The 26,769-nt window shown below is 44.8% G+C and overlaps 2 protein-coding genes across 5 annotated transcripts in view; one reads left to right on the forward strand and one right to left on the reverse strand.

Moving 5' to 3' along the window:
* The window catches only part of HID1 (HID1 domain containing), a 62,623-nt gene extending 58,611 nt beyond the window's left edge, over nucleotides 1–4,012 (reverse strand). The window contains exon 1 of the mRNA XM_063459035.1: nucleotides 3,815–4,012. Within this exon, the coding sequence (XP_063315105.1) occupies nucleotides 3,815–3,880 (66 nt within the window). The 5' untranslated portion in view covers nucleotides 3,881–4,012. The remainder of the gene's footprint in view (nucleotides 1–3,814) is intronic.
* Nucleotides 4,013–4,119: 107 nt separating this feature from the next.
* CDR2L (cerebellar degeneration related protein 2 like) overlaps nucleotides 4,120–26,769 on the forward strand; it is a 36,136-nt gene continuing 13,486 nt past the window's right edge. The window contains exons 1-2 of one of the 4 annotated variants that reach the window (XM_063425417.1): nucleotides 4,120–4,161; nucleotides 7,144–7,275. In XM_063425417.1, coding sequence (XP_063281487.1) covers nucleotides 7,197–7,275 — 79 coding nt within the window. In that variant the 5' untranslated portion in view covers nucleotides 4,120–4,161; nucleotides 7,144–7,196. Of the gene's footprint in view, nucleotides 4,195–4,491; nucleotides 4,621–7,115; nucleotides 7,276–26,769 lie in introns of those variants that run through there. The other 3 variants (XM_063425416.1, XM_063425414.1, XM_063425415.1) reach the window with 3 other exon arrangements.

Here is a 26,769-nt window from a genome sequence, read left to right on the forward strand (position 1 = left end):
ATTGCTGGGCTACCACACCGTCTCAAAGGTAACATTACCAATCTGGCAAATTTCTATTTGAAAATGGAACGTTATATATTTGACCCTGTAACTTTCCAAAACACCATAAAACCTGTTAATGGGGGGTACTGTTGTACTCGTGAGACATCGCTGATTACAAATATGTGCATTTTTGTGCAGTAAAACCTAACAGTATTATGACATTCACAGCTAAAATGTCAGACGGAAATACAAATTTAAAAAGAAAATCTTATTTTCTCACATTTTTTAAAATTTTTATTCATAATGAATTATGTTCCATATATGAATAGTTAATGATAAATTAACGCCCTGTTTCTCCTGAACAAAATGATATATAATAAGTGTGGGTGCATATAATATGAAAGAGGGGAACTACGGGTGAACAGACATATAGCGCAAATTCCAGTTTTTGTTTACGTTTTGTTTTGATCAGAACGTGCACTATTGACTCCGTCCTGAAGGGGTTAAAAACTATACATCCTATGAAAAACCTTAAATAAAAAATAAATATTAAAAAAAAAACTATACATCCTACAGCGAAGAGCTTTATATTGTGAGAATCACAAGACCCAGACCTACATTTTGATGTATAGTATGCCTCTGAGATATTAACAATGAAGGCACAGTCGCAGTTTAGAAATTGCCCTTCAAATGTGAGCTTTCAGAGTGGAGTTTCAATGAATGTCAATGGACGGCGTGAGTTGCAAACAAATTGTCATATTGTGAAACCTATAAGGACTATGGCTTAGCTGTGGACATTTTTAGTGGCAGCAGGGATAGCTGAACGTTTTGATATAAGATTTGTGTAGGTGGGCTTGAAAATGAGGGAGTGGTGGCAGTTTAGAAATCATGTCCTGATTTTTCAGCTTTTGCCAGCTCCCACTCTAGTTTTGAACATTTTGCCATTCATTCCTATGGGACAAATTTCGTCACAAAAACAACGATATTCCGTGAACGATTCGGCGAAACGTTCCACAAAGAAATAGCAATCCAATCGGGAACAATCCGCACGTTTCGGTATATTACTGTGTATGTAGTGTAAAAACTGTGGGTGGAGTAAGGGTGGTAAATTTGGCTATAATACAAATAATAATAATATATATGTGAGATAACATTAAGTGGTCTTGCTATGCAAGAACACTTAAAGGGAAACTCCAGTGCCAGAAAAACGTTTTTCTGGCACTGGAGGGTCCCTCTCCCTCCCACCCCCCAATCCCCGGTTACTGAAGGGGTGAAAACCCCTTCAGTCACTTACCTGGGACAGCGGCGATGTCCCTCGCCGCTGTCTCCGCCTCCGCGACGCTCCTCCTAATGATTACGTCGGCCGGTGGGCGAGACTAATCTCGCTCACCGGCCGAGGAGACCTAATGCGCATTACGTCTCCCCATAGGAAAGCATTGAAAAATCTTTTCAATGCTTTCCTATGGGGTTTTGAGCGACGCTGGAGGTCCTCACACAGCGTGAGGACGTCCAGCGACGCTCTAGCACAGGAAACCTGTGCTAGAACCCAGGAAGTGACCTCTAGTGGCTGTCTAATAGACAGCCACTAGAGGTGGAGTTAACCCTGCAATGTAAATATTGCAGTTTATAAAAAACTGCAATAATTACACTTGCAGGGTTAAGGGTAGTGGGAGTTGGCACCCAGACCACTCCAATGAGCAGAAGTGGTCTGGGTGCCTGGAGTGTCCCTTTAATAAATGTGTGTCAGGGGTTTGGGGCCCTGTATTTGCTTTATATAGAACCCTGGCACATTGATCTGTACTCCTTTGCATGCGCCACAATCCAGGAAGGCTTTCTTTGGTGTGGAGCAGGTATACCAAAGCCACTGCCTGTAAAACTATGCAATCTAAAGCGGTTTCAGATGGAAAAACCATCAAAATAAACTTATAAAAACTGTGCAAAGGATGACCAAGTTTGACAAAAGATGTACGCAGTAAAAAAAAGTCACCTGCAGAGTAGTCAATTGATAAAGCATCATCTGAAATACGGAAAATGTTCAACTACTTAACTTTTTTATTGTTATCTTCTGCCTCTTCATTGCAACTATTTGACCAAATACTGTATTACTTATTTTGATGTTTATTGGCTAATTATGTTTTTGGAATAAAGCTTTATGTTTTGTGACCATCTTGTGTCCAGTTAATTTGTTTTGAAGAACCAAGAGCCACACACCTCTATTCAATTATCCACCAATCATATAAACCATCCGTGATGTCTTTTTTCCCCCCATTAACTAAAACAACAGCTGTTCATGCATGACAGCAAGGATGAAATACCAGTACATCAGGTAATACCAGGGATCATCAATTTGTTTCAAATACCTGCTATTTGTCCCCTGGCCGTAAAGTTAACGGAAGATTGAGCAGAGCATTTAAATCCTATGGTAGGTTAATAAGAGGTAGCCCTTTATTTGATTTAAACTACAAAGGCTTGATGCTAGCCGTGGACTGAAAAAAAAAACTCATAAGTACACAGTTGGGGTGGCGGGGGCTCCCTTCTCTCCTTTTCATTTGTTACCTATACAAAAGATACACAGTACTATGCAGAGGGAATGTTCAAACAGTCAATAATCATTTCCAGAAACAGGTTCAACAGGACTCTGCGTTCAGAGCACATGTAACAGGGAACCTCTGATGTATACGGTTATACCACACCAGCATAGACCTTCCTGATATAAAAGCTGGCCAGAAAGGTGCTCAATGCTCCTCCCTCAGACCAGCCTGAACACAGGGAAACAGATCACTTAGCAGGTGTGAGACATGTAGTACGTATAGCCACCCCCTGCATTACCTGGGCCATTACAGGTGTGTAGGATGATTTCCACCCCCCACTGCAAGCATGAATCAAGGTTAACCCCCCAGGCTAGTGGTGGCCAAAATTACTGTGTATAAACAGCAGTAATGATGCAAAGTACTGTATAATTAAATAATCAAACCAATGAGAAAAATATATGCAAACATGCCCAGCTAATGGATTGTACATGCTCTATTGTCCTGGAGATGTAATTAGCCTGAGACTAGAGGCTGTTGCTAGGACAAACATATAAAGTAGACGTATGACGTGTGCATGCATTGGAGCCTAGTTATATTAAATAATTATATTTAGACAGCTTGAATGTAAAGTGGAGACTACAGAAAACTCCCGATGGGTATGAATGGATAATATAATATTGTAAGTTTAAATATATAAATATAATGCTGTATATACACTATGTAATTTCAGTGAGGACTGTAAGCTCGTTTAAGGGTCCTCTTAAACCTATTGTTCCTGTAACATTTTGTAATTGTCTCATTTATTATTAAATTTCTCCCTTTTATAATATTGTAAAGTGCTGCTGAATAAATTGGCGCTATATATATCCCAATAATAATAGATGGAAAGAAATGCTTGTTCAGTCAGAGCTGGGCACAATTATAAACTTAGATGCAGCTCTATGGAGACACATATCCTAGGTAACATCTGCACATACATGTATGTAGAGCCCTGTACATATAATCCCAAGTTACACCCGCACGCACACACTGTGTATATGGAGCCCCGCGCACACACTGTGTATATGGAGCCCCGCGCGCACACTGTGTATATGGAGCTGCACACACACTGTGTATATGGAGCTGCACACACACTGTGTATATGGAGCTGCACACACACTGTGTATATGGAGCTGCACACACTGTGTATATGGAGCCCCGCACACACTGTGTATATGGAGCCCCGCACACACACTGTGGATATGGAGCGCTGTCAATCATTTAAAGGTGCAGGTGCAGGCTCCGCCCCTCCCCCCCGGTACCTGTGTCTTGGTTGTCAGTTGGATCACTGCTTTCCGGAAGTTCAGCTTGGTGTCCGTGTTTCCCATGCCGGTACTGGGCCGAGCTCAAGGCTCCGGCTGCCCTCGGCAACGATCGTCCCGTTCCGACCCGGATCGAATCCGCCTACAACAGCTGGAAAACCGGATCCGTCAATCACGCAGGGCGGCACCGCCTTGCCAGCGTCACCGGACACGCCCATCACAGGAGACCCCGCCCCTCCTGCGACCAACTCCTTCTCCAGAAGACTACTCATCCGACGGAGCCCCGCCCACTCAGGGAAGGCACCGCCCAGGATCAACAAACCACGCCCACCAGTCATTGCATGTATGTATTCTGCTGTCAGGGATCATACATGTGCAGGGTAAGTCTATGTATATAAGAGCCATGCAGTTTTAATATAATGCGCACACACAGCTAAGGCTGGCATCTGGTTAATTTTAGGGTTAAACTCAAACAGTAGGGACCCTCAGCTCCTTTAGAACTACAACTCCCAAGCAGGAGGATTGCCAAGCATCATGGGACGTGTAGTTCTGTCACAGCTGGGGCTGTGCGGGCTGGCTCTCCTCGGGTTAAATTCTGCTGATGTGGGTGGGAGGGAGGTGTGAGCTGCAGCCAATGGGAGCGCCGCTCGCGGGATTCTGCTGGGATGAGGGGGGCGGAGCCTGGCCGGTCCAAGCCCAGGGATGCACCGGGATGCTAGGAGGACATTGCTGGAGGGACCGGGTCTGGCACAGGGAGCTGCCATAACGGAACCCACCGAGGGACAGCTGGGAGCATAGCCGGCCAGGTGGGTCCCAGTGACAGCCAGGTATGGGCCAGCAGGGACCCACGGGCCACAGCCAGGGACAGGGACTGCAACACAAGAATAGGCCTAATAATAATAATAATGGGGACCTACCTAGTGTCACAGGGATCAAACAGGGGGTAGTGACCAGGGGCAATTGGGGATAATAAATTCAGGGATGTCATGGAAAACACATTAAAACATCAGGATATTACAAGAGAGACAGATACAGGGTACAAGAACAGAGGCAAAAAACAACAGGATAGTAAATGTGAGATAGGTATCCCATGTGATTAGGTGAGAGGCAGATTGATACCACTTTATATTATTATTATTTTATTATTTATATAGCGCCATCACATTCCGTAGCGCTGTACAATGGGTGGACTAACAGACATGTAATTTTGACCAGACAATTGGATGTACAGGAACAGAGAGGTGGAGGGTCCTGTTCAATGAGCTGCTTATTCTTCTTATTATTCTTATTATTATGGTATTTATATAGCGCCATCAAATTCCGCAGCGCTTTACAATGGGTGGACGAACAGACATGTAGTTGTAACCAGACAAGTTGGACACACAGGAACAGAGGGGTTGAGGGCCCTGCTAAATGAGCTTACATGCTAGATATACTGTATAGAGTTAAAAAAAAAAAAAAAGACACATGCATATAATAATATCCAAATATTTATATATCTGGCAATGAGAAAGAAGGCAGGGAATGTCAGATTCTATGTGAAGGGGGCTTCTATTAATATGATCAAACTAAAAGAAGTAAGACAAATATAAAGGCCAAGTATCTGGTTTATATGGGAATATGGAGTACAGGCATTCAATAATAGTACATGGTAGCATTCTAGTGGAAGAATGATATATTGATAATATTGATACAGTCTAGCTGCAAAGGAACAGTGACGTGTTTAGAGGACTTTCTGCCAAGCAGTTCCAGAGATTTGGAAGCTGATGACCGTGATTGCAAGGAAAGGAATTAATGTAATTATACTAATAAAATAACCTGTGGGAATAGTGAGAGAGTGAGAGTGTAGGGTCAGTGACCGTAGACTATATAGGAAACGATCAATGGAAGTAAGTCAATATGTGTGAGTTCTGGGGACAGTGAATACTACTTGCATCTATGTGAACCCTTTAGAAATGACTGTATTTATGTATACATTTGTCTTAAAATCCGGTTTGATGTTCATGTAAGTTACAGTAATCAACAAACGCATTCTGTATTAACTAATAACACACACTTTATTGCATTGTTCTTTTACTTATTGAATATATCATTCAAATATTTACAGCATAGGTTGGAAAAGTATGTGAAAATCTAGCCTAGTGACTTAATCAAAAGCTAATTAAGAGTTGGAAATTGACAAACCTGGTGCTCAATTTAATGAAACGAGATTGGAGGTATGGATCAGAGCTACTTTGACTTATAAAAGCACTGAAACATTTTGTGTTTTTGTTCACAAAAAAATCTGTTGATGTGAACCATCCTTGTAAAAAAAAGAGCTCTCAGAAGACCTGCAATCAAGAATTGTCATGTTGCATAAAGCTGAGATGGGGGTTACAAGGTTATCTCAAAGAGCTTCATTGTTCATCTGTCCACTGTTAAACAAATTGTCTATAAATGGAGATAATTTAGGGCTATGGCTACTCGACCTACAATTGGCCAAGTTCCAGCCAATATGACTCAAGGGGGACACTGCAAAATTCTCAATAATGTAAAAAGAAACCTAGAGTGATCGCTAAAGACTTGAAAAAATTATTGTTACATTTCTGTTTATGAGTCTACTATATGGAAAACATTGAACAGGCATGAATTTCCAAGTTTATCAAGATATCCTACAGGAGAATATAAGGGCGGCTGTACACCAGCTGAAGCTCAGTAGGAGTAAAAATCAAAGTAAATCCACTACAGAATGGTTGCAAAGAAAGAAAATTGGAGTGGGTCAGTCAGAACCCAGACTGTAACCCCATAGAGATGCTGAGGAATGACCTCAAGAGAGCTGTTCACAGCAGGCATCCTTAGAATATCCCTGAGCTGAAGCAGTTCTGTAAGGAAGAGTCGTCTAAAATATCCTGGTCGTTGCGCAAGTCTAATCCACATTTACCGGAAAGGCTCGGTTGAGGTTATTGCTGCCAAAAAAATAGGATCAACTATCTATTAAATCCAAGTGTTTACTTACTGTTTCAACGGCACTGTGAATGTTTAATGGGATGTGTTCAATAAAGACATGATATATTACAACGGTTTGTGTGTTGTTAGGTTAAGCACATTGTGCTTGTCTATACTTGTACCGATGATGAAGATGAGATGACATTTAAGACCAATTCATGCAGAAAACCAACTAATTCCAAAGGGTTCACATATTTGTTCTTGCCACTGTAGTAGGTGGAGGTATCTACAAAATATCTGTATTTCAAAGTAAAATGTATTAGACTGCCAAAAATCTACAATCTGTGTATTTATATATTTTAATTTTGTATTGGAGTAAACTCATATCTCATCACTCCCCAAAGAGGGTCATTTAGTTTCCTTGACTGTACGTGAAACATCACCGACATTGGGCCAGATGCTGGGAGCAGGGAGGATGGAGGAGTTTCATAGTGAGGAGGACGAGCCTTGGTATGATCAACAGGACCTTGAGCAAGGTGAGGAACAAATTGAGACCTTCACTCCCTTTGCCTCATTCAGCCCAAATATACACTGCTAGTTAGACAGGCCTAAATGTTACTCTCCACTGCAAGCTTAGAAGGTTTACTCGCAAATGGTTAGCGGCCGAGTGGAAATCTTGAGCCTGAAGTATATATAAAATATTCCAAAATTGTATTATACTATATTGTTGAGTAAGAATTATATGGATTATTTATGTTAAAAGAGAGGATAAACTGTAAACCATTTGAATTATTAATGACAATAGCAACGGCCTTTTGGCGTAAAACACTTATCAAGGAAAAACATAATTCCAACTCTCTTTTGAAAGTGACAACAAATGTATTAATTCGGTTATTAACTGTCATTTTTTTTCTCCAGTCTGGCTGCTTTTGATTAAAATTTACAATTCCCTTTTACAGGGCATACTATTTCATGTCCTACGCTTGTAGACCGGCCTTAAAAGTTTCTGGTCACTGCAAGCATGGAGCTCTATGGCATACTTGCCAGGACTAAATTATCACTCTCTGAAGACTATTGGCGAGTGGAAATTATGAGCCCCATCTTCTTATTGCCTTATTGGCAATTCCCAGTTTAGTTAAAAACTCGTATTGTGTCTTTTTGTGATGGTGTAAATTATATAGAACAGTTGAACAGAATTGTGTAGCATATATATTCGTATGCTCCTGAGTCCTGGCTATTAAAGGGACACTATAGTCACCAGAACAACTACAGCTCATTGTGGCCACTTCTCAGATGGCAACTGGAGGTGCTTTCTGGGGCTGTACTGCACAATAAGCAGCACTGCTGTTCAGACTCCACGCTCTGCATGGAGACGCCGAACTTTCCTCATAGAGATGCATGGATTTTAATGCATCTCTATTGGGAGATGCTGATTGGCCTTGCTGGCATTTGGCCCCACCACGCCTTCATGGTGATCTCAGCCAATTCAATGCTTTCCCTATGTGGAAAATGATTCTGATTGTCAGCCAAAGAGGCGGAGCCGTAGCCACCCGAGCCGCACGGCGCTGGAAAAATGGTAACTTTTAACCCTTTTTTAAAGGGGCAAAGTGGGGGGTACCTAAATGGTTGTTTCAACAATATAGGGTCAGGAATACCTGTTTGTTCCAGACCCTATAGTGTTCATAATAATAAAGATTATCTGAAATATAAATTACATGTGGTGATGGTTAAGATAGCCATGAATAGTTTTTACCATAATACAATTCTTCTGGTGTTTTCTTTGCATTCTCTTATTGTATTATTGTCTGACTTCTTAAGATGCTGGTTGCCTGCCAACATTTTTGTCTCCCTCTCGCTATCTTATTACCTCCTCCAATTGTGCCCAGACAATGCACGCACTCACATGTAGATGCCAGATGCCAGTTTAGAGCTCGGTTCATTTAATGGTCAGTCAGTACTCTGAGGCCGAGTGCTATTAATATCTTCACTCCCATCATGCCAAGGACTCATTCTTATCGTCACAAAATACTGCAGTGTTGCATTTCCGCTAATGCTATATTTAGGCAATGGGTGCTTTCCCAACTTTTAAAATGGCCTTATGTATAATATCCTTTTAAATATTAATTTTCATAAAACAATTTCATATTGATGGTATAATGCAAGATTATAAAGTGTATGTCAGAGGTTCATGTCACATTTTCTTATTAAAGGGAAACCGTCACTGTAAATTCCAATATTTAATAAAATATTGAAATTCACATATATTTTGTGTTAACCTTATTTTTTCACGTGATACTACATTATCTTTCGAATGTATATTGAAGATTTAGTAAGTGACCTCTACAAAGTTAAAGGGACATGATGGCCACCAAAACAACTTACACTAAAACTGCTGCTTTAAGCGAATCGATCATGACTTTGAAGTCTTACTGCCCAAATTACTGCCATTTAGGAGTTAAATCACTTTTGTTTCTGTTTATGCAGCCCCAGCCACACCTCCCCTGGCTGTTACTCACACAGCCTGCTTGAAAGAAAATGGTTTCATTTTCATTTAGATGGAACTTACTTGCTTTTTAAGTTTTTATCTCCTGCTCTGTAAATTGAACTTTAATCACACACATGAGGCTCCTGCAGGGTCCAGCAAGCTTTTAACAGAATTTGCAATATAGGAAATATAAACATTAGATGACTCTTTACAGGAAGTGTTAGGAAGGCTGTGCAAGTCACATGCAGGGAGTTGTTACTATGGCTACATAGAGTGATTTAATTCCTAAATGTTGGAAAATTCAGCAGTGAGACTGCAGGGGCATGATCAATACACCAAAATTGCTTTATTAAGCTAAAGTTGTTTGGGTGACTACAGTGTTCCTTTAAGTCCAAACACAGCCAGGACACATATTACTAATGAGGAGTAAGAGAAACACTGTCAAGGATATTCAATAAAGTAAGAAATCAATGTGAATGTAAAGTGAATTTTAAACTTAAGGTCAAACTTGAAAAATGCTAAGTCAGCTATGCTACGGGTTTGGCTACTTTGAATGAACGTTGAAATCTCACTTTAATGAATAATACTGTAGGAGTAATCCTGGTGAATTCTTCTAAAAGTGTAGTAGAAGCCATGGAAATCAATGCACTGTCCCTGCTAAATGCTCCACTTTATAATCCCTGCTCTGGAATTCTCATTATACATAATCCCCATAGTTTCATGTATCCTCTTTGTATGCTTTCTTTATGCCGACTGCAAGGTGCAAGCGACAGAGCTTACAGGGTTATACACCTACTATGATCACTTCTGCTTATAGAAGTGGTCATATTGGTAGGAGTCTGTATATGTTTCTGTTTGAAACACTGCAGATATTTGCATGTGTGCCGGGGGTTTGTTGCATCTGCGGCACACATGACCCTGTTCTGCACTGCCAAATGTCAGTTATGTACTTCAAATACATCCTACCATCCGAGCGCTGGCAACAAATGTAATTAGCTTACCCTCCTGTCTCCTTATATCCTCCATCAGAAAAAAAAACAAACAAAAATCTCTTTGCCATCTCCTTTGCCAAACTGGCTCTGAGTGTGCGCATGCGCACTGAGGTGGCTAAACAGTCCAATCAAATGCTGTGTAGCCTGTGATTGGACCTTGCGATGGCTGCCCTGATATCAGACAGGGAGTGGAAATTTGTGTCGGGATCTTCGTCCAACGCTGGACTTCAGGTAAGTTATTGCTTCATCTGATTTATTTCAGCGTAAAAGGTTAGAGTAACCCTTTAAAAAATGACTAACACCTGAGATTAGATGGAGGCGCTAAGTGGCAGAAAAAAATAGGTGTTGATATGTTTTACATTTAATTTTATATTTCTTCGCTAACAAACGCAGGTTTGGTAAATGTTATGGATAAATGAGCATAATATTAAATATTCTAGAAAGTGACAGTTTCTCTTTTAAGAATTGCATCTGAGGCATTATATCTATGCATTTGGAAACGTAGTATGTGTGACATAAGATTTTGCAAATAAAATTCACGAAAAGGCAATTACAAAACCCTTCTATGAATATCTTACTAGTAGTAAGATATGCATGCAGCCTAGCTATGTCATGTCACACGGCAACGTTTGACATCAGGGATGTCACAGAGAAAGCTTTGTGTATGTACAAGTGACTCAGAAGATCTGGAAAATGTATTCAGTATGTGTGTATGTATCTCCTGTTTCTCTAGTGCCAGTCACAGAATGAATAGGACACCCACTTCAACTGTAAAATAAATAATAAAGAATCACTATTTTGGTTTCAAAATCACTTAAGTAGAGCACAGAACCACTTACAGGCCCTTGTTGTTGTTGTTTTTGTAATTCTTTGTTTTATTGAGACATTATGTTTTTTTCGGTACAGAACAAAAAGGAAATAAGGGAGTTAATGCATGTATACATATTGCAATCATATAGATGACATATCAACTCTCGAAGAAACCGTCTCATTTTTGTTAAGGTAGTGTAGACAAGAATTTTTGAAAGGTGTAAAAGGCTATTCTATATAGTAATGCGTGGTAGTTAACAGGTTAATCAGAGCATTTGTTAAGGTCAATAGGAGAGTGAGGCTAACACCATTCTAGGTAAGATGGATGGTTATAAGATTTGCATGTTAGATGTACAGTGGTAGAGTAATATAATGTGCTTAGTGTAGGGAGGGAAGCAGGATTAACCTGTGGCGAGTTGGCCTCCGCCTGCATAGAAGATGCGTTGGGGCTGTGCACCAGATAGCCTTCGGCCTAGATGGGCAAATCTGGTGATTTTCGTTTATTGTCAAGGTTGTGCCTGAGGGTGTCCCATGCCCTCTCAGGCTGCCGCCTCTCTGGCATCCCCCTTTACTCCAGTTGTCTTGCAACTGAACCTGTGCTGGAGCATGCCGAGCTACAATCCATGCACTGAAGCTATTAAACAGTTTGTTTAAGTGTGTGCTTAGATGCTCTGTTGCGCTGTAGTGGCTTTCCAGAGCCACATTGATCCCATGGGTTGCACATCTGCCATTTTGGAGCGGTCCGCGGCAGGCAGGATCTGTGCACAATCAGGGCTGGTGCCGGTGTTTGGGGTCAACCGGGGTAGGTGTAACTGAGCGGTGGGGACTGGGATAACCCCCACCGGTCCCGAGGGGGGTTGCTGTGTACCGTGGATGCTGCTTGCGTTAAAGGGCTGGGAGAGCAGCCGCCTCTCCCCTGTTCTGCACAGTGTAGGCCCCAAGCCTCAGATCAGGCGATCCCGCGGTTGGTATGGTCGTGTGAGGCATAGGCGTGCGCAGCCTATTGCATTAGGGTGTGCACCCTAAAGCACAAACGCATGTATGTATGTATGTATGTATGTATATATATATATATATATTTGTGTAAGGGGCAAATAGCCGTATATGGAGTAAGGATCCAGCATAAGCGTAGGATAGTATAAAGGGAGCAAGTCAGTTGTGGTGTGCCAAGACCGACGATACGGTAGGCCTGTAAATAAAGAGGGCCCACCAAGGAGTAAGAAAGTAAAGTAAATGGAAAGAAAAGAGAAAGTGTTGAAATGAGGAGTGGGTGGGAGGGTCATTCTGATGCTGACCTCAAGCGATATGAGTCAGGTAAGGAGTGTCCCTTATATAGGGGAGTGAATTAATTTAAGCCCCTCCCACAAATACAGGCCAAACGGCCTTAATACTTGTGTAAGGGGCAAATAGCCGTATATGGAGTAAGGATCCAGCATCCGACGATACGGTAGGCCTGTAAATAAAGAGGGCAAAAATGAATAATCAAAGATTTAATACAGTCAACAAATATATATAAGTTAACCAGACATTTCCTTAAATGCATTACAGTATTTAATTCCTGGAAGGATTTTGAAGGTAGGAATCTAGGACCGAAAGTGGACACCATTTGTTGTGGGTAGGATAGTATGTTATCTCTACTGTTGGTGCGTGTTGACTCGTTTCGGAATGTGGTAGAGGCAATAGGTAATGATATATGTGTTTACGTACGTGGGATCGTTAAAGACAATGATCTGTCTGAGTGGTGGTGATGGTAGTGGATTCTCTGGCCTGAGAAAGGCATAAAAGGCAAAGTGCATGGCTGGTAATGGCCGACTTGGTAGTACAATTGAATGGTTGTAGATCTAATAGGTCCGATAAGGATGAAAAGTTGGATGGCTATTGGTAATCTCTGAGAAGAACATGGGGGAATGGATTCCTGAAAACCTCTGAGTATATTCTTGTCTGGTATGATAGCATGAAGTTATGGTAGTTTTGGCCACAGGTTATCCTGTGTTGTTGAATTCCTGTAAAATATATAATTAATGGTGTGTGAGATAGTTTAAGGTGGCAAAAAGAAGCAAAACCTAGGAGAAATATTATGACACAGGTTGAGCTTTGTTGTGTTCCAATGAGATTCTTTTAAGCCAGGTGAAAAGCTGTGTTATTTGTTCTACAAGTATGGGACGAAAGTGCTAGATGGGATAGTGCATGTTATGCTGCATGAGTATGTCTAATCCATGATTTTGTCTCTGGAACGAAAGAGTGGCCGTGACTGTATGGGCGGCTGTAGGAAGCGTATGATGAACATGCCTGGAATATAAATAATACAATTGTCGGCAGGGATGTATACCCCCGCCTGGTACATGAAAGTAAAAGAAATGTGAAAAGTGGCCAACCAAGTGAGTTCCCCAGAAATATCATGACCTTATGGGTGAGTAGTGGCGTTTGTTGATGATATGACATGTGCTTAGTTGTCTGAGTAACAACCGATTGATGACCCTGGCCATGATTTACCCCATGCCACATCAGCTGCTAAAATGGGGTTGATCCCCCAAAGGGGCTGAGGTGGTGGAAACATTTCCAAACCTGGATGCCATGGCCAACAGCTCCAAAGCAATCGTTCCCGGTAGATCGCTGCCAAACCCGTGGTAGACGCTGCGTCTGACCATCTGGTTGGAGAAGTGTCAGACAATCCTGGAAGGAACATGCTTTTCCCATGCCAAGTGGTTAAGAAATTCCCCCCCATGTGCAGGTCTGCTGTTGCTGGAGTGTCTAGGGACATCCTCTGATCGTCATGTTGGAAGTGTGGAAAAAAGGGGAAAGTACTCTGGATGTGAATGCGTGGTCTTGTGGTATGATTGGCATGGCAAAATTAAAGAACCTGGTAGGGATTGTAGTTCCTTGCAGTTGTAAGTACTAAGCAGGAGGTAGTGATTGATGTAGTTGAGAATGTTCCCTATTTGTCTTGTGGTAACTTGCATGTATGGATGCCGACTCAAGTCGTATTCCCAGTAATGTGATGATAGTGTCTGGGCCTTCTGTTTCTTATGGGGTACTGGGACGCCCAAGTGGTCAACCAGACTAAGCTGCCGTGAGGCTTCTAGTGATAAATATGTTATCATTAATCAACAAGAAGTCTTCTAGATAGTGTATTACTGTAAGGACTCTGGATACGTTATCATAACCAGCACAGAGTATCTGCGAATATCGATAGTAGGCTGTTACAGAAACACTAGTTTTAATTGTGTACCTTTAATTACTTGGGAGCAGCGTCTCAACCTTTTAACTGGCACTTCGAATACCGTCGAAGTGCCGAAGCCGTCGAAGTCACCGATGTAGTCGAAGCGGCCGCCATTACAGTCGAACACGTGGCGGCGGCCATTTTAATACAGTCGAATGCGGTCAGCGGTAACCTGTACCTTTCCCGATCCTTCGACACCACAGCCGGAGACTAAGTCCCGGCCGAACATTCGAACCAACCGTTCGAAGGGAACTTTGTCGTCTTTTTTTCATGGGAATAGATCACCACACGACTAGCGACCGCCGCGGAAGTTTAAACCGCATTTACTTCGACACTTCGACAAAAGCCGAAGTGCGTTCGAATATTCGAACACCGGCTTCGGATGGAACTTTACCGATTTTCCGGCTAAACATCGACCGACCACACAGCCTGAATCTGTGGAACTGTTTCTGGGCTTGCAAACAGGCGTGCGGTCGGTCCAAAGAGACTTTTTAATATCTCTGGAACTACTGGACGGATTCCCACGAAATTTGAGTATGTTGTTCCACAATTTATGTTGTTCACAAAAATATAAGTTTTATTAATGTACTAGATAAAATGAGAAAGTTATAAAAATGTATAAGTTTTAGCTTGGAGATAATTGAGTAGATACAGTAGGAAACTCAATTATCTCCCAAGCAGAGGGGAGGGCACCAGGGGGCTGTACTATTCTGTTATTGGTTATTTTATACCTCCCCCTGGGTGGGGTCTGTTTGTACCTGACTGTAATAAAAAGCAGGCTGGGTGTTCCAGACCTCAGTTCTTACTTGACCCTCAAATCGCAGCCTCGACTCGTTTTTTGGGCAGAAAGGTATCCTAGCTGGGCTATAGCTAGTGGGATTATTCTACACTTACAGGACTCATATGGAATACTATGGAAAGCAGCTCTCCCCTCTTCAGCAAATAGGAATCCAGACTACTAAGCGGTCCAGCTCTCAGCAAGCCTAAGGGTAACCGTAACATTTGGTGGCAGCGGTGGGATTATCCTGGATTTCCTAGGAGAGGTACGGAACGGATGGAGAGCGCCTACACAAAATTGAAGCGTACAACCCTAAAAGATTTACTGGAAAGCAGAGGAGGGTACGCCAGCAACCGGCCAAGGAGAGAACTGATCGCAGAACTGACCGAACTGGATCAAAGCTTCACAATGGCGGAAACCCCAACCATGAATGGTGACGAAAAGGCAAGAATTGTTCGGGAAAGGCTCTCCCTATACGGGCCAAACCCACCTATAGAACTAGTGCAGCAGTTGATGGCGGAGGCAGACGAGGATATACGAAAGGCCGAGCCCACGCACTTGACCTAGTAAACGCACACCGCAATGCTGAAGCCCCGCAGGTAATCGTTCCTGTCGAAAATGCTGGGAGACCCAAGATACCCTATGCGGCATTTCGACCCTTCCTAGAGAGCGAGACAGGAATTGATGAATACTTGGCGGACTTCGAAAGGCAATGTGCCCTGCACCAGATTCCCATCAGAGAGTGGCCCACAATCCTGTCTGGGAAACTATCCGGGCGAGCCCTGGAAGCTTTTCGTACCTTGGGTGCTGAGGAAGTGACACAGTATGAGCGAGTTAAAGAGACACTGCTAAGACGGTACGCTGTAACTCCAGACACGTATCGCCGGCAGTTTCGGGGCACGAAAAAGAAGCCTAACGATACCCATATGGAATGGGCGCACCGAATGCGGAGGGTGGCAAATCACTGGATGAGCGGAAGTAAAGCTGTGACTGGTGAGGAAATTTTACAATTGTTTCTCTTAGAACATTTTTATAATGGCATGGAGCAGCAGGGGAAGGAGTGGCTGCGAGACAGGCGACCTTCCACCTTAGAAGAAGCGGCCAAATTAGCCGATGAACATTATGATTCACGTCTTCACGAGCCCACGAACTACCGGGCTCCAGCACGGGTCGAGCCCAGAGAGGTTTACCGTGCACCTCCTCGTACGGAATTCCGAGCCCCGGTACCCGCAGGGCCCGCCTGACACTCAGGACCACCCAATAACAACTCTGATCGTCCCAGACCGACTTGCCACCGATGCAAGCAACCAGGGCATTTCATGGCTAACTGCCCCCTTAACACGCACCAGACACCCAGGAATTACAATTGCCCCTCTGGGCCATATCGTCCTGCCCGAGCCCTCTGTGTTAACCAAGAGGCCTCTTTGGAGGAATATTTGGGACCGCTTCACGAGGCAGACCCTGTATATGCTGCTTCAGATAACCGCCAGCACCATCGGCAGAAGGTATGGCTCGAAGGGCGATCTACCGAGAGGTTGAGAGACACAGGGGCTACCATCACACTGGTACAGAGTCATTTGGTGCCGGAACACAAGCGGTCAGGGCAGACCGTGGCCGTTAGAGTGGCGGGGGGGGATGTGTACAAAATTCCGACCGCTAAAGTACATCTTGATTGGGGAGCGGGAAAGGGGGCTGTGAACGTGGGCATAATGGATAATTTACCTGCTGAAGTACTACTGGGCAACGATTTGGGCCCCATGACTTCTGCCTATGCTCCAGCGTACAACAACGAGGCGAACCCAGTGACTACCCGAGCCCAAGCCCGGACAGAACGAGAACCCTCACCAGTGCGGGAGACACAGGTAAGACCGACCCCGACTTTACCTGACATGTTAGGCCCCATACCCTGGGACACCCCGGATACTTTCGAGACCGAGTCTAAGACTGACCCGACTTTACAAAAATACCGAGAACGAGCAGAGACCGGAGGGAGCGGGGCAGATAACGAAACTTTTCTATGGGAAAAAGGGAAACTATATCGCTTGACAGAGAAAAAGGGACAACGTAGGCGACAGCTGGTAGTGCCCCACAAATACCGTTGAGAAATCCTCAAGATAGGACACGACATCCCCTTGGCAGGCCACCTAGCTGTAACCCGTACGCTACACCGCATTACCCACACATTCTTTTGGCCAGGAGTACACGCTGATGTTAGGACTTATTGTAATACTTGCGATGTGTGTCAACGAGTAGGAAGGCGAGGCGATCACCCTAAAGCCCATCTAGTCAATATGCCCATTGTAGAGGAACCCTTTAGCAGGGTTGCTATTGACCTAGTAGGACCACTGGCCACCCCTAGTCCCTCCGGTAAGCGATACATCCTTACCGTAGTGGACTACGCTACCAGGTACCCCGAGGCTGTCGCCCTATCCAACATCCAAGCGGATACGGTAGCGAATGCACTGGTACAAGTGTTCTCCCGGGTAGGATTTCCAAAAGAAATCCTGTCTGACCGAGGCACCCAATTTACAGCCGAATTGACCCAACAACTCTGACAGGTTTGCAAAATTAAGTCCCTTCTGAGCTCCCCATATCACCCACAGACGAACGGACTTTGTGAGAGGTTCAACGGGACCCTCAAACAAATGCTCAAAACGTTCACTCAGGAATACCGAGATTGGGAACGCTTCCTGCCGCACCTCCTATTTGCTTATCGGGAGGTGCCCCAGGAAACGACAGGGTTCTCTCCCTTTGAGTTGCTCTACGGAAGAAAGGTACGGGGTCCCCTAAACCTGATCCGGGAGCACTGGGAGGGAGAGACGGAAACTGACTGTGTCCCCATTGTGCCATACGTGCTGGAACTCAGAGACCGAATGGAGCAACTAGCCAAATCAGTGCAGGCTAACCTCCAGTCGGCCCAGAGAAGACAGAAGGTATGGTACGATCGGGGGGCCCGAAGAAGAATCTTTACCATAGGACAAAAGGTGTTAGTACTTAAGCCGGTGAAGACAGACAAATTGCAAGCATCATGGCAGGGCCCCTACCAGATTGTAGAGAAACGGGGCGACACCACTTATGTCATAGCTAGTTGCCACGACAACAACCTTAGGAAGACGTTCCATGTAAACATGCTCAAAGAATATTTGGAGCGACCCGAGAACGTGACAGCCGTATGTTGCCCCCCCCAGGAAGACCCCGACAGCCTACCCATTCCCTACCTGCTAGAAAAGAGTCCCCCCACAGATGTAGTAACCCAGGTTCAGATAGGAGACCGACTTAGCCCCACTGAAAGGGAGCAGCTCAATGCACTCCTCCAGTCCAAACACCTCACCTTCTCCCAGAAGCCAGGGTACACTACCTTAACTACCCACCAGGTCGGTACCCCCGGGCAAACACCCTTACGCCAGCCCCACGTATCGCATCCCCGAGGCAGTTAGGACAGGAATGAAGAAGGAGATCGATGAGATGCTCCAACTCAGGGTGATTGAGCCCTCCGATAGTCCCTGGGCCTCCCCGGTTGTCCTGGTACCCAAGAAAGATGGGACAACCCGGTTCTGTGTAGACTATCGGAGGCTCAATGAAAAAACAGTGACGGACGCTTACCCTATGCCCAGGGTAGACAAGCTACTCTATCGTATAGCCAGGGGAAATTACCTGACCACTAATGACCTCTGCAAGGGTTACTGGCAGATTCCCCTGGCCCCGGAGGCTATCCCCAAGTCGGCCTTCGTCACCCCATTCGGCTTATACCAGTTTAAGGTAATGCCGTTTGGGATGAAGAATGCCCCAGCTACATTCCAGCGCTTGGTGGATAGGCTCCTGGATGGCTTCCAGAGTTTTGCCTGTGCATACCTGGACGACATAGCGATTCACAGTGAGTCCTGGGAGGACCACTTAGCTCATGTAGGAATGGTTCTGGATCAGATCCGGGCTGCTGGCCTGACTCTGAAACCAGAAAAATGTCACTTTGGGATGGCCGAGGTACAGTACCTGGGTCACCGGGTGGGGTGCGGAAAGCAGCGACCAGAGCCAGCCAAGATAGAAGCTGTTGCCAATTGGCCCACCCCCATCACTAAGACCCAGGTTCTAGCCTTCCTGGGCACGGCAGGGTACTACAGACGATTTGTACCAGACTACAGCACACTTGCCAAACCCCTGACTGACTTGCCCAAGAAAAACTTACCTCGACAGGTCCTGTGGTCTCCCCACTGTGAAACGGCTTTCCAGGCCCTCAAAAATGCTTTGGTTAATGCTCCTGTCTTGGCGGCCCCAGCTCTTAACAAACGTTTTATCGTCCATACAGACGCTTCCATGTTCGGGCTGGGAGCCGTCCTCAGCCAAGTAGGTGAAGACGGAGGGGAGCATCCAGTTGCCTACATCAGCCGGAAGCTCCTGCCCCGCGAAGTCAGCTATGCAGCGGTCGAAAAGGAGTGCTTGGCTTTGGTGTGGGCATTAAAGAAATTGACTCCCTATTTATATGGACAAGAGTTCACTCTGGTCACCGACCATAACCCGTTGGTGTGGCTAAACCGGGTCTCTGGAGATAACGGCAGGTTATTACGTTGGAGTTTATCATTGCAACCCTTCAATTTCACCATTACCTACCGACCCGGGAAACAGAATGGCAACGCCGACGGGTTGTCCAGACAAACAGACCTCAGCCCAACATAACCAGCGGTCTGGACAGCCTTAGTCTGCCCCGAAAAGGGGTCAGACTGTGTCTGCCAGAGTGTTCCACAAAAAGGGAGCACTGTTACAGAAACACTAGTTTTAATTGTGTACCTTTAATTACTTGGGAGCAGCGTCTCAACCTTTTAACTGGCACTTCGAATACCGTCGAAGTGCCGAAGCCGTCGAAGTCACCGATGTAGTCGAAGCGGCCGCCATTACAGTCGAACACGTGGCGGCGGGCATTTTAATACAGTCGAATGCGGTCAGCGGTAACCTGTACCTTTCCCGATCCTTCGACACCACAGCCGGAGACTAAGTCCCGGCCGAACATTCGAAACAACCGTTCGAAGGGAACTTTGTCGTCTTTTTCATGGGAATAGATCACCACACGACTAGCGACCGCCGCGGAATTTTAAACCGCATTTACTTCGACACTTCGACAAAAGCCGAAGTGCGTTCGAATATTCGAACACCGGCTTCGGATGGAACTTTACCGATTTTCCGGCTAAACATCGACCGACCACACAGCCTGAATCTGTGGAACTGTTTCTGGGCTTGCAAACAGGCGTGCGGTCGGTCCAAAGAGACTTTTTAATATCTCTGGAACTACTGGACGGATTCCCACGAAATTTGAGTATGTTGTTCCACAATTTATGTTGTTCACAAAAATATAAGTTTTATTAATGTACTAGATAAAATGAGAAAGTTATAAAAATGTATAAGTTTTAGCTTGGAGATAATTGAGTAGATACAGTAGGAAACTCAATTATCTCCCAAGCAGAGGGGAGGGCACCAGGGGGCTGTACTATTCTGTTATTGGTTATTTTATACCTCCCCCTGGGTGGGGTCTGTTTGTACCTGACTGTAATAAAAAGCAGGCTGGGTGTTCCAGACCTCAGTTCTTACTTGACCCTCAAATCGCAGCCTCGACTCGTTTTTTGGGCAGAAAGGTATCCTAGCTGGGCTATAGCTAGTGGGATTATTCTACACTTACAGGACTCATATGGAATACTATGGAAAGCAGCTCTCCCCTCTTCAGCAAATAGGAATCCAGACTACTAAGCGGTCCAGCTCTCAGCAAGCCTAAGGGTAACCGTAATATAGGCTAATCTGTAGCCCGAAAGTTGAGCAGGGTGTCACGACTAGTAAACATATTCAGAAGGATATTGATACCTTAGAGAGAGTTCAAAGAAGGGCTACTAAACTGGTTCATGGATTGCAGGATAAAACTTACCAGGAAAGGTTGAAGGATCTTAACATGTATAGCTTGGAGGAAAGACGAGACAGGGGGGATATGATAGAAACATTTAAATACATAAAGGGAATCAACACAGTAAAGGAGGAGACTATATTTAAAAGAAGAAAAACTACCACAACAAGAGGACATAGTCTTAAATTAGAGGGACAAAGGTTTAAAAATAATACCAGGAAGTATTACTTTACTGAGAGGGTAGTGGATGCATGGAATAGCCTTCCAGCTGAAGTGGTAGAGGTTAACACAGTAAAGGAGTTTAAGCATGCGTGGGATAGGCATAAGGCTATCCTAACTATAAGATAAGGCCAGGGACTAATGAAAGTATTTAGAAAACTGGGCAGACTAGATGGGCCGAATGGTTCTTATCTGCCGTCACATTCTATGTTTCTATGTTTCTATGTTTCTATATACATAAGTAAGAAAAGGAAAATAATAGGAAAGAGCGTAAACCGGTCCTTAGAATGGCCGGACTAATACGCTAGAGACAGAGAATGGTCAAAGGGAAAGCCGAGGTCAAGGAAGCCAGAAAATACTCAATACCGATAAACAAGCCAAGTCAGGGAAACCAGAGATCAGAATAACCAGGGAAACGCCAAGGATCAGGATACCAGGAAATCAGAAACACGAGAATATCACTTTCAGGAAACCAGGAAACTGAAACCACGACATGGCAAAGTAATGGGGAAAGCTAGGGGTTTAAATACCCCTCTCTAGGCTATGATTGGTCAGAGGGCGACCTCTGACCCCAAAACGTGCGTGTGCGTTGACGTCGTGACGTCACGCACACGTTGGTATAATTCTCGGGGGCGGGGCTGGTAATAGACGCGACCACGTGGTCGGCGCCATCTTGGATCCGGGCGCGATGCCCGGAAGAACTATGTGCGCGGTTCCCGGCTCGCCGACGAGCAGGTAAGCTCGTGTAGTCGGAGCGGTCGGGCACGACCGTGAGGCTCGGCGGGCCGGCGACCGCAACAGTACCCCCCACTCGAAGACCGCGCACCGGGCGGGAAGGACCCGGCTTAAGAGGAAAGCGGTTGTGAAACGACCGGATAAGACGGGGCGCATGGACCCGGTCAGCAGGAACCCAACAACGTTCCTCGGGACCATAACCCTTCCAGTCAACGAGATAGGACAAGACACCCCTGGATAATTTGGAGTCCATGATAGAATGGACTTCGTATTCTTCTTGATCACCCACTACCAAGGGCGGAGGAGGAGTGGATACCCTGGTGTAGCGATTGCAAGTAAGGGGCTTGAGTAGAGACACATGGAAAGTATTCGCTATTCTCATATGAGCCGGTAGTGCCAAAGAATAGGTCACTGGATTAATACGTTGGGTAACTCGAAAAGGACCAATGTACCGAGGGGCAAATTTCATGGATGGGACCTTAAGCTTGATATGTCTCGTGGAGAGCCACACCCTGTCACCTGGAAGATAGACAGGATTAGCGCCCCGTTTCTTGTCAGCTTGGACCTTTGCTCGGAATGAGGCTTTTTGCAGAGCTGAATGGACGGAATCCCAGGTATCATGAATCGATTCTAAACGGGTGTCCAAAGCGGGGATTTCTGTGTCTGAGAATGCAGAAGGTAAAACAGCGGGGTGATAACCCTGATTAACAAAGAATGGACTGTGATTAGAAGATTCATGAGTGGCGTTGTTTCTGGCGAACTCAGCCATGGGTAAGAGCTCATACCAGTTAGATTGATTGGCATTTATAAAGCAACGTAAATAGGCTTCTAAAGACTGATTCGCCCTCTCTGCTGCTCCATTTGTTTGAGGGTGATATGCTGATGAAAAGGAGAGTTCGATGCCCAATTGTTTGCAAAAGGAACGCCAAAACCTAGAAACAAACTGGGTACCTCTGTCAGATACTATGTTTTTGGGTACACCGTGCAACCGAAAGATCTCTCTCAAGAATATTTGAACAAGATCTTGAGCAGATGGTAATTTCTTAAGTGGGATGAAATGTGCCATCTTCGTGAATCTATCAATAACCATAAGGACTGTATTAAACCCGTTTGAACTGGGTAGATCCACAATAAAATCCATGGCTAAATGGGTCCATGGAGCATTAGGTATGGGCAGTGGTTGTAACAGTCCAGGAGGTGATCTAGGAGGAACTTTAGAAACTGCACATATTTGACATGCCCCAACATAATCTTTGATGTCGTTTCTGAGAGCAGGCCACCAAAATCTCCTGGAGACGGCTGAGAGAGTTTTATGGACTCCAGGATGGCCCGCTGTAAGGTTGTCATGGAACAAATCTAGTATCTTCTTTTGAAACTGAGGTGACACATATAGTTTGTCCGGAGGTTTTCCCACAGGTGCCTGAGTTTGATCTGCTATTATGGCACAGAAGAGTGGAGAAGACACTTCGGAAACAGTAGTGGCAATGAGGCATTCAGGAGGTACAATAGGATATATCTCCTGTTCTGGTACTTCATCTGTCTCAAACTGCCGAGAAAGTGCATCTGCCTTGATGTTTTTAGTACCAGGCCGGTACGTAATTACGAAATTGAATCGGGAGAGAAACAATGACCACCTAGCCTGACGAGAGGACAGTCTCTTAGCGTCCCCAATATAAGCCAAATTCTTATGATCAGTAAAGATCAAAAGTGGCTCTTTGGAACCTTCTAAGAGATGCCTCCATTCCTTAAGGGCAAGTACAATGGCCAAAAGTTCCCTATTCCCTATGTCGTAATTCCTCTCTGCAGGTGTGAGTTTGCGAGAGTAAAATCCACAGGGATGTAAAGGCGTATCAGGACTTTCTCTTTGAGACAGAATGGCTCCAACTCCTGTTTCTGATGCATCCACCTCTAGGATAAATGGTTTGGATGGATCAGGATGAGTCAGGACAGGTGCTGAGGAAAATAAAAATTTTAATTGTTCAAATGCCTCTCTTGCTTCTTTGGGCCAAGATATACAATTTGTTCCTTTTTTTGTTAAATTGGTTATAGGGGAAATCACGGAGGAAAATCCCCTTATGAATTTGCGGTAGTAATTCGCAAAACCTATAAAGCGTTGAGTAGCTTTAAGGCCCTTGGGTAATGGCCACTGTAAGACTGCCTCCAGTTTACGAGGATCCATCTGGAAACCAGACGGAGATATAACGTATCCAAGGAATTGTATCTCCGTTTGGTCAAACTGGCATTTCTCCAGTTTACAGTAAAGGCCGTTTTGTAACAGGGTTTTCAGTACAATTCTCACATGTTCGTGATGTGTCTCTAGGTTTGGGGAATAGATGAGAATGTCGTCCAAATACACTAGAACGAACATGTGAAGGTACTCTCTTAGGACATCGTTAATAAAATCCTGGAATACCGCTGGAGCGTTACATAATCCAAACGGCATAACCAGGTATTCGTAATGTCCCATTCTTGTGTTAAATGCGGTCTTCCATTCGTGACCGTCCTTAATCCTGACTAGATTGTATGCACTTCGGAGATCGAGCTTGGTAAAGACTCGAGCTCCCTTCAATCTGTCGAATAGTTCTGATATAAGGGGAATAGGGTAGGCGTTTTTAATGGTAATCCTATTCAAACCCCTATAATCAATACAAGGGCGTAGGTCTCCTTCTTTTTTAGAGACAAAGAAGAACCCAGCCCCGGCTGGTGAGGAGGACCTACGGATATGACCCTTTCTGAGAGCCTCCTTAATGTATTCCTCTAAACAAAGATTTTCCTGGGGGGACAAGGCATAGATTCCTCCCTTGGGAGGCATAGTCCCTGGTAATAAGTTTATGGTACAGTCATAAGGTCTATGAGGAGGTAACCCTTCTGACTGGACCTTGTTAAATACCTCTTTCAAATCCATATACTGTTGTGGAATTTGTGTGGTCAAGGGAGGTGTAACAGGAACATTAATGGTGCCAATAGGTTGTGGGATTTGTTTAAAGCAGACATCTTTGCATCTCTCACCCCAACTCACAATCTCTCCTTCAATCCAATCCAAACGCGGATTGTGTTTAAGGAGCCAAGGGAAACCGAGTATTATCGGAACTGTAGGTGAAGAGATAATTTGAAAGGTCATTTCTTCAGAATGGAGAACACCCACTGAAACAGTGATTGGCAGAGTTTCGTGTGTGATGAAAGGCTGGGTAAGAGGCCTCCCATCAATGGCCTCGACTGCTATAGGTTTCTCTTTATGTCTTAAGGGCAGGAGATGTTTTGCAGAGAATTCCTTGTCTAGGAAATTCTCCGCTGCCCCAGAGTCAATCATAGCCTCACATTGAATAGTAGTGTTTTCGAAAGATAAGGTTACTTTGATAAGGAAACGGTTCTTAGTCAATTTAGGGGACATATACATCACACCTAAGGTCGGTCCCCGTACGTGCCTTAGGTGTGCAAGTTTTCCGGCCGAACCGGGCATGATGACCTTAGATGCCCTTTCTTGCCACAATACATACATAACCCCTCGTTACGTCTGTGTTGTCTCTCTGCCTCAGTGAGTTTAGCACTACCCAATTGCATGGGTTCTGGTTCTGGAAGAGGCGTCTGGCTACTCACCACTGGGTTAGAGAAACGAGGAGCTATGGACAAATTAGAGCGTCTGTTACGTTGTTTGTTTTTCTCTCTCTCTCTGAGCCGGTTGTCAATGTCTATCATGTAGGCAATAAACTCATTTAGACTAACCGGAAGGTCTCTAGCTGCAGTCTCATCTTGTATATTCTCAGCTAAACCTTCAGAGAAAGCAGCCACCAGACCGCTATTGGTCCAATCAACCTCAGACGCTAATGTCCTGAACTCTATAGCATAATCGGCTACAGAACGACTGCCTTGCTTGATTCGCATAAGGGCTTTGGCAGCGTTCTTCTCCCTGCCTTTGGGTTCAAATGTAGCTTTAAAAGCCGTAAGAAAAGTATTGTAATCACGAGCTACTGCGTCACCACTTTCCCATAAGGGGTTAGCCCAGGTCAAAGCTTTTCCAGATAATTGGTTCATCAGATAGCCTATTTTAGATCTATCTGTTGGGAATGAACCTGGAGAGGCCTCAAAGTGGTATTCAATTTGGTTTAAAAAACCTCTGAATTCCTTAGAATCCCCTCCATAGCGTGGGGGCGGTGACAAGGTTATGGATGGTGGTTTATGTGGTACGGGAACCACTACAGGTGGCGGAACCACAGGTTGTACCGGAGGAACCTCTAAATAGGCAGTCCTCTGGAGCAAGGTCTGAAATGCCTGGGCAAATTGGTCTAACCTGTGGTCCATATCCTCCACCCTACTCTCACATGCGATCATATGCTTGCATAGTTCTGCAGGATCCATGGCCATGTCGTAATGTCACGACTAGTAATGTGGTCCAGCACGCAGAAACTATGTAAACATATACATAAGTAAGAAAAGGAAAATAATAGGAAAGAGCGTAAACCGGTCCTTAGAATGGCCGGACTAATACGCTAGAGACAGAGAATGGTCAAAGGGAAAGCCGAGGTCAAGGAAGCCAGAAAATACTCAATACCGATAAACAAGCCAAGTCAGGGAAACCAGAGATCAGAATAACCAGGGAAACGCCAAGGATCAGGATACCAGGAAATCAGAAACACGAGAATATCACTTTCAGGAAACCAGGAAACTGAAACCACGACATGGCAAAGTAATGGGGAAAGCTAGGGGTTTAAATACCCCTCTCTAGGCTATGATTGGTCAGAGGGCGACCTCTGACCCCAAAACGTGCGTGTGCGTTGACGTCGTGACGTCACGCACACGTTGGTATAATTCTCGGGGGCGGGGCTGGTAATAGACGCGACCACGTGGTCGGCGCCATCTTGGATCCGGGCGCGATGCCCGGAAGAACTATGTGCGCGGTTCCCGGCTCGCCG

The sequence above is a fragment of the Pelobates fuscus genome, chromosome 6, assembly GCF_036172605.1.
Source record: "Pelobates fuscus isolate aPelFus1 chromosome 6, aPelFus1.pri, whole genome shotgun sequence".
Lineage (NCBI taxonomy): Eukaryota > Metazoa > Chordata > Amphibia > Anura > Pelobatidae > Pelobates > Pelobates fuscus.